The sequence below is a fragment of the Centruroides sculpturatus genome, unplaced genomic scaffold (genome assembly GCF_000671375.1).
Source record: "Centruroides sculpturatus isolate CEXI.00-Female unplaced genomic scaffold, Cexi_2.0 scaffold58, whole genome shotgun sequence".
NCBI classification, from domain to species: Eukaryota; Metazoa; Arthropoda; class Arachnida; order Scorpiones; family Buthidae; genus Centruroides; species Centruroides sculpturatus.
In genome coordinates this window covers 298,490-307,556 of record NW_019384407.1, presented here as the reverse complement: position 1 = coordinate 307,556, position 9,067 = coordinate 298,490, and the positions used below count along the sequence as shown (strand labels likewise).

General features: G+C 29.5%; 1 protein-coding gene across 1 annotated transcript in view; it reads right to left on the bottom strand.

Annotated features, from left to right (window-relative positions):
- Positions 1–9,067, bottom strand: part of LOC111618913 (macro domain-containing protein CT2219-like) — a 41,401-nt gene that overhangs the window by 7,893 nt on the left and 24,441 nt on the right. Inside the window, exons 5-6 of the mRNA XM_023360541.1 lie at positions 3,754–3,857; positions 840–870 (exon numbers count right to left, since the gene is read on the bottom strand). Coding sequence (XP_023216309.1) covers positions 840–870; positions 3,754–3,857 — 135 coding nt within the window. The remainder of the gene's footprint in view (positions 1–839; positions 871–3,753; positions 3,858–9,067) is intronic.

Sequence of the window (9,067 nt, the reverse complement as noted above, 5' to 3'; positions counted from 1 at the left end):
AAAAAAAAATAATAATAATAAATATAATCTTTAACAATTGTAAATGTTCTTCATATAAAAAAAATATACAGTGGGTGATCGGTTAACAAACATTTTCGCAAAAGATTTTTATGATCGGACAACAAATACATGTTCGGATAACAAACACTTCACTGAACAAACACAAGAAGAAGCAATGTGAAATAATGAATACCGATTGGTCTTCCTTTGTCTTCAGGCAACAATTTGAAACTTTTCGGAGTGAGGGAGACGTCAACAACAACGTTCTGCCCAGTATATACTGATTGAATAGTATTCCCCCGAACTTTGAAACTCTCCCTTGTAATTCCAGCCTTTTATATTTCTGACAGAAACAATTCTTTTACGTTTTCTTCTGAAAATGCAGATTTATGCCAACATCTGCTATTAAAGACCCTTTGAAGAAGTGGGAGGATGTCAGAACAACAGTCTTAAAATTGCATCCAAACCAGGTTGAGGTTAATAGGCCTAGGGATCTCTACAATTACAATGCTATTAATTACTTCTGTAAAATCATGAAGAAGACAGAAAAGCAATCGACACTGGACAGATTCTTTAACCCCCACAAACGGAAAAAACATGACTAATAAAAATGCAAGACTGTGTATATATGTATTTTTATTATTACATATGAATAAACATAGTAAGAAAGTATATATTTTTTATTTTTTGGGGATCTCCAGAATGAATTAATCAAATTTCAATAGAAACCTATGGTAAATTGATAATCAGTTAATGAACAATTCGGATAGCGAACAAAATCTTGGAGCGGATTATGTTCGTTAACCGATCACCCACTGTATTAAGAAAAACATTCATACCATATACTCCTGTTGATATGCAAGGAAAAGCCTGAAAAAAATTATAACAATTTAATTATATTAATTCTTTTAGGTTAAAAAAACCCCTGAAATGGGGTAATTTTACAAACAATCCTTTTTAACAAATTAAATACTTTGAATAGGAAAGAAGTAAAAAATTCTTAAATTATCCATAGTTTTATCTTGATTACCGAAAAAAATTATAACAATGATAATGTATTATTCATAAAATATATTAATATAACTTAAGAAATCTATTAATATAATATACACTGAACAATCTCTGCATTAGGAACACCAAGACAGCACCATCTCAGAAGCAGTAGAGATGTCCTATAATTTCCATGTCACAATTTGTTGCAGTCATATGTTTACCTGTCATTGGCATAGAAGAAAGCAATAGTTGCCAGTCATGGGCAAACAGGGTGGCTTGAGCAAATTGAGTGTGGACGGATTGTTGTGGCTTGAAGAATGGGTACCAGTATTTCCAAAACAGCTGCACTCTGTTTTGGAACTGGTTGTTCTTGTACCACGATGTCCAGAGTATATCACAAGTGGATAGATCATGCACAAATATCCACCAGATCACATAGTGGCCAGTCATGTGTTATTGATCCCAGAAGTGAGCATTGTGTGTCAAGATTGGTATCTAAAGAAAGCAAAGGAAGGAAAACTCATTGAGTACGGTGTTAACAGTTTTTATATTGCTAGCACTTTCAATGTTTTACTAGCGATGACTTATGACCAAAGATGGAATATAACTTTGATCCTCTTTGGTCACAAGTTTCTCTAGTAAAACACTGTGGGGATAGGAGAATCTTGTTCATTTGGAGTCTTTGTTTATTACATCAATGTTCCCATGCAACTCTCTCATACTTGATATTCTAGAGCTATGGATTGTGCTGTTCAACTTGCTAAAATCATAAGTCATGCAGTTATGTGACAAGAACATACTGACGACAAGGGGACTCCAGTGTTTATGTTTTAAGTTTACTTTATATTCTTATCAATTATTTCTATGTATATTAATTCTGTTATTTTTGTTAACCATTGCCATTGTATATTATGTTTATTTTGTAATGGCATATAATTTTTAAATTTTTATATTCCATGCTCTTGCATGAAGAGCAATTTGAAATTATGTTCTATTTATAGATTTATAATGTTCCATCCACCATACTACCTGAAGAAGATGGTCATATATGGTCGAAAGTGCTCGTACTTGTTAATTAAATGTATTTACCAGTAACAGCAATAGACAGTTTATATACAGTCAACCCCCCTATAATTACGGTCTCTATAATTACGATTCCTATAAAATTTCGAAAAAATTGCGACGGTATCCATAAAAACTCCTATAATTACGTAAAACGTCATTGGGCAGCCGAACTTCTTTCCCGCCGTCTGTAGTGCCACGCTACGGAGAGATTACTATCGTCTGTACAGTATTATATATAAATTATATATAAATTAGGTACCGTATATATAAATATATATTAACTTAATTTATTGTAACTTTATTATAATTATATATTTTTTTTCCGCCGTGTGGCGTTATGCTATGGAGATTTTACGCTAACTATCGTCTGTACAGTATGTAAATTAGCTACCATAAATCTAATACAGTACTGTAATTTTATACATTTCTTGTGAAAGAAACATTTCTTATTCAACGACGATAAAAATTGTTTATATTAATGATGTCTCCAAACTTCAGCAAATTTTTCGCAGAAAAATAACTTATCAGAAAACTTTCGTCATTGCTAATGCTTGTTTTCATCGCGGAGGGATGCTCCGCGACGAAAACAAGCATTAGCAATTGCGGTGCACACTCGGTAAGTAATTCTACAATTTTTTGTTTATAGCGTAGTTTATACGGATTATTTCCACAAAAAATATACGTATTTTGGAAATGTTGAGTCGGATTAGTCTAGAATCGATTAATTTTACGGAAGAAAACCTTTCAAACAGCCGTAGTCCATAAACTTGACACGTGTCAGGCTATGATTGGAAGGACTCGTAAGAAATCGGTTTCCTAAAAAATGGAACATATCTATGATCTTATAGGGGGGTCGACTGTATTTTCATTTATAATGAAGAGCAAATTAAAAATAGACAGGTGACATTTAAATTAATCATCTAACGAATGTTGTGACACTGAGATGTCAACAGTTCAACTTTGCATTTTATAGGTCTAAAATATTGGACTTTTTTGGGATTTCAGATTCTTCTTGTATTACACTTGGCAGCCCTTTACATGCATTACTTTGTTTTTCTGTATGAAGTCTGTTTCTACTCAAACATTTCATGTCAGTCAGTAGCTTTATTATACAGATAAAATATTAAATTTAACAATTTAACTTAAATAGCTTGATTGCTTTAACCAAAATACAGTCCTATAAGTACATACCTGCACACATACAATTTATTTATATAATATATTATTTAACCTGTCCTGTGTTATTCCTGACATATCTCAGGGTCGTGACCTATGACCTCAACCGGTTGACCCGAGATATCTTGTTTCAGCATCAGAACATTTTTGAAAGTAGAGGTTGCTAATTGTTATAATTTTTATATTAAAACTAACTTTCAAAATATAATTTTTTTTTGTTATTACATTTATTAATTTATCTATTTTGTTTGAGTAAAATAGAAAAACAATTTCAGACAATACAACAGCCACAATTATTCTTTTCAAAAACATGTAATTTTTGTTAGGCTTAACATTGACGAAAATTCAACATAGTGTCACATGCAACGGAAAAAGCTTTGACCATCCAATAGGTTAAAAAATAAAATGAACATTGTGAAACTAAACTCTTGTTTTGATATTAAACATATATTTCATTATTGTTAAAGTTGACACACATTATTCTAAGTTGTTTAATGTTCAAAATACAAAGTTACTTACTACTGATCTCAAATTGTTTTCTTTTACAAGATTTAAAGATGTCTGATAACAACTTGCTAATTTGTCTGGTTTTTCTCCAATAGGACCAACAGTGTGTATAACATCTATATGAAATATTTTAAATAAAAATTAAATGGTAATTCTGTAATATATGCAATTTTTCAATTTAATAAATTGGTAATAAAAATATATTGAAATCTCCAATTCAAACAAAGGAATTAAATAATAGGAAATCATTAATTTTCAATTTTATGCTATTTATTTCAAAAGTTCAGATGATAAAAGAAGTTACCAGAGTAAACATGTTTAGTATTTTGTAAATTCTAAATTATTACCTCCAAAATGAAATTAAATAGTAATAATTAGTGATGCACTGATAAGCATTTTGGCCAATTATCTGATTACTGATTAACTAGCAGTTAAAAATTGGCCAATGATAGATTTTTAACTACCAAAGTAGTGACCAAACTAAATAATTAATAAGAATTTATATATGATTAAAAAATTCCTTGAATGTTTTGTAAGTAAATGTTCCACAAAAGCAACAATAACTTATTTTTTTATTTTTTTATTTAGATATACTAGGAAAACCCATGATGTGGAATAATAACTTATTTATGAGGCAACAGAAAGAGATTAAATAACATGACAATGCTGTTTGTTTTTTAAAATCTCTACTGCTAATACTCTTGACTTCAGTCATTAGCAAAATACATTAATATGTTTATAGAGTGATCAGCAAATACTTATATAACAATTATTATATAAATAAATATTTTTAATTGAGTAAAATTTCTAATAAACCATTGCTTTTAGTTTTTAAAGGATCTATAGATTAAATTTTTAAATTAACACAGAATTTTTAAAGACATTTCAGAATTAATAAATTGTTAAAAGATATTTTGTGGTTATAAGCCACATCATGCTTGATGCAATTAAAATATTTTAGGAGCTAAAATTCATGTTTTGAAATGAGAGGGAGGCTCTCCCTTGTCCTTCCTAGAAGTCAGCATCACAGATTTTGGGACAGTACATGTAAAAATGTATGTCCCACTTCTGTTATAAATAATATTGTCTACTCACAGTTGAAAAATGTTTGTTTATTTGATGGGACTAGCAGCTATGATTCATTCAGCCAAGTTCAGACAAATGGAATTTATGAGGAACAGTAACCACATGGTTATCAACTGCTGCAGCATACTAACTTAAATGTAATAATTCATACTTGATGGAAAGTCTGTGGCAGTGGAACATCACTGCTTGTCAGCCACATTGCCTATAGTGAAATGCAGTCATTGCAGATTGACTATGGGCTATTATATCAAACTGAATAATTTACATGAATGGAAGCAGCAAATGTGCGAAGAGTGCATAGTCAGTGTATCATCTGCCTAGTGGTAAATTTTGGAAATTAGAGAGTATGATACAATTTATCAAAGCTTGGAAATGATATCTTGAAGTAATTAAAAAATTTTGATTTGGTCTTTTGAAGCTTGTTAAATAACATATAAAAAGTTCCTTGTACTGAATGACTGTTCACAACTGAATGTACCCAATACTTTTTTTTTCTTTTTAAGAATTAAAGTCCCAAGAACACTACTACTGTGTGGTAATGAGCATTAATGGCAACTAGTAAACTCAAAACAGATTCTTCCATCTTCCATCTGCAGAAAAAACAATAGCAGAATTCCACTCATCTGAACCAGGTCTCAAATGGAAAGACTGAAGAAAGTTTGATTAACAAAAAAACAACAGAACATTGGCTCTCGCCTCTTTATTGGCAATAGTGTAGTCTGCTACAAAAGTATAAATTTTACAAATTTTATAAAATTATTAATGAAGTGGAGAAAATTTTATTGAAAATAAAGTTTTTGTTACACAAAATTATTAAAATGAAAATCAAAAAGTGATAAAGAGTACAGTTTAAATTGCTTTTATTTATTATTAATTTTTGCACTTTTATTTTAATTTTTAGACTAGTTAATTAATTCCTGCCCACAGACTGTGGATGTGAAGGATAATTATGAGGGCTCTGGAAAGAAAATATGTCAAAAACAAATATTGGATTTATTAGGAATTTTCTCAAATTTATAATTTTGCCTAACTAGTAAAACAGTTTTAAAGTTGCAAAATGTCTAAAATTTAAAAATGCTGATTGATATTATACTAGGAATTGAGTCTATAGTATAATACAATAATATGATTTTTAAATTTATTTGAATCAACATGTAAAGAGCTTTATCTAGTATCAGTCTTTTAGTTGGTAAGTTGCAGTGTTTATGGAAACTTCAGAGTTGTTATGCTGGTACCATAAATTTTACAATTGGCAGTGAATACCTCCTCCTCCCTTTAGTCAGCTAGTGGTAAAGCAATGAAAGATAAATGAAATTTTAAAAAAGAGCTTATTCAAAATTCTAATTTCTTATTGTTCGAAATTCTTATTCAAAATTCACAACATTCCCACAACATGCAACGCACCTGAGGTACTCGGGCGTGTTGCGGAAAGTTGTGTCAGCAGTGTTTCCCAACCCATGTGCTGTGACACACGGGTTGGGAAACACTGCTGTAATTAATAACATAACAGCAAGGGAAAGTTTTCCATTGTAATTCCTCCAGAGAGTATTTCTCAGAAATAAGTGAGATTCTTGAAATTTAGCTCCTGAATATTTAATTATTTATTAATAAATAATCAATTATTAAATATTACATATGGATTTATTAGGATATTTTGTCAAATCCCAAACAGAAAATGTTTCATTTATCAATTTCAGATTATTAATGGAATTATCTGATATGTTCTTTGTCAGAGATTAACTAACTGGCTTAAATTTAACAGAAAGTAACAATTGATAATAAAAATGATAATTAGTAATTTGGCTGCTTAATTGGCTTAACAACCCGATTATTGATTAGTCAGTCAAAGAGCCAATGCACCCAATTACTGATTGTCTACTGATTAATTGGTGCATCATTAGTAACAAATATCATGGCTATTTAGTTCTTAAAAATCAAACTTTTTGAAGCAAGCATTAAAAATTAAATAAACTGAATTTTACATCTTTGTCAATGCTTTTGCTAAGAATTAAGACTAAATATCCAATAGTTGTAAAGAAAAGCTGGCAAATCTGAATTAATAATATTAAATTTGGCATTAAAAAGCATTAAAGCTGGAATAGTTGTTATATACATTTCTCATTATATAACATCAGAACATATATTTTTTCAAAATTATCTTTTAGTTTTAAAGAAACTTTTATAACATTTCCTACAGCATTTTGTTACAGTTTCTAAATATTATCTATTTCATGGTATTTGTATTGTTTTTCTAAAAACTTAATAAAACTGATTATTTGAAAGTTTTTCCTCTGTAAAAACATCTTGAAATTCAATCCAAACTCATGGTGTGTCTTAGAATCGAGAAACAATGTATACATTATGAATAATGAATTTTAACTTACACTTGGCAGGTAATCTATAACCTCCTGTAATTTTTGCATTGCCTGTTTCACAGCCATTAAGAGTTGCACATTCAGCTTTGAGTTCACTCCCAGCTGCTCTATGAATAGCTCCATCAACTATAAAAATAAAAATATATATTATATAATTTTTGTAAAAATTATTAATGAGTAAATTCTTGTCTATTTTAAATATTAATATAATTTTATTTTTAAAAATGTATAAGTAATGGCAATAAATTAGAGAAATTATGAAGTATAAATTACTCCAGCAGTAATGTGAAATATTTACACAGTAGAACAAATTTTTTTGGAGATCATAGTCTTCATTTTCAGGTTTTAAAGTCTTCGGGACCTGAAATGAGTATTTAAGTTGGCTCATCAAGCTTCACACAGCTTCAACCTTGCCATGAAATGAAGTCTTACTTTTAGCTTATGTGTCATACATAAAAGAAAAAAATTTGCCAAGAATTATTATTTGCTAAAAATTTTCAAACTGATACTAAAGATGAATCAAATTCATGCATTGGAAGACTTTTTTTTTAAAGATAAAGAAATCTATAAGTAAGAGTTTGTCAGTTTCTACTGATAGCACTCAAGTGATAAGATGCTACAAGAGTTTTCTTGCATATTTAAAAAAGTGGTGCCAAATGTATTCACTATACACTATGTCATTCATTGTCAACATTTGGCTGCCAAAAAAACTGAGTAAATGCCTGCATAGGTCATTATATTATGTCATTAAAGCAATCAACAAAATCAGAAGCAATTTGTTGAATGACAGATTGGACAGTTTTGCATTGAAAATGATGAAGAATTCAATTACTTGCTGCATCATACAGATCATTGGCTATCAAAAGGTGCCTGTTTGGATTAGTTTTATAAACTTTGACTTTGACTCAGTGCTAGAGTTCCTAGAAAACAATGATGATGCTTTACAAGTCAACTGGATTGATTCCAAAAAGACATAGCTTATTTTTGATGGACTTGTTTAACAAATTTAATGAAGCAACTCTAATGTTCCAAGGTGATGAGCTGATTTTAATCAAAACAAAAACTGTTATTTCTGCATTTATGGCTAAACTTCTTCTGAATAAATTATGTTTAGGTCAAGGGGAATTCAGTTTCCAAATTTATCAACAGTAGAACATAATGAAGACTTTTTTTATATCTATTATCAGCACTTGGAAGATCTCAATTCTGACTTCAATCAATGATTTGAAGATATTCTTAAAATAACATAATTGACTGTGTTTTGGACACTTTATCAAGTACAAACACACAACAATCTCCAAAATTACAAATACTGATAGAAGAAACAAGAAATGAGGAATTGAAATTTAAATCCAAAGACTGCTACTAACAGTTCAGGCTGCAAAAATGGATGCCTACACTTTATCCCGGATTATGGACTATACTATAAAAGTTTTTAAATATGTTCCCTTCATCATATTTAGTGAAACATGGGAATCAGTGCAGTCACAAATCTGTTAACTTAAAAAATAAACTGACTACAAATAACCAATCATAGTGATTTAAGAATGGTGCTGACAGAGAGCTGAACATTAATAAATTGATAGCATCACACTTGGTTCATCCTTCTTATTAAAATAATTTTTAATGTTATTTTTTTATTTTATTATTATCCTTCATTACCTTATTTTTCTGTGTTTACAATGATAGATTTTAATAAATATTTTTTAATTTCAAACTTTAAGGTCTTATGTACAAAAACATCTTTCTTTACTATGTTGCAGGATATAGGTAGAAATAGAAATACATAAAAGAATGCAAATTTCTCACTGCATCTTTCTGTTTGTTTGCTGAAAGTTTGCATTATGATATATATATATATATAT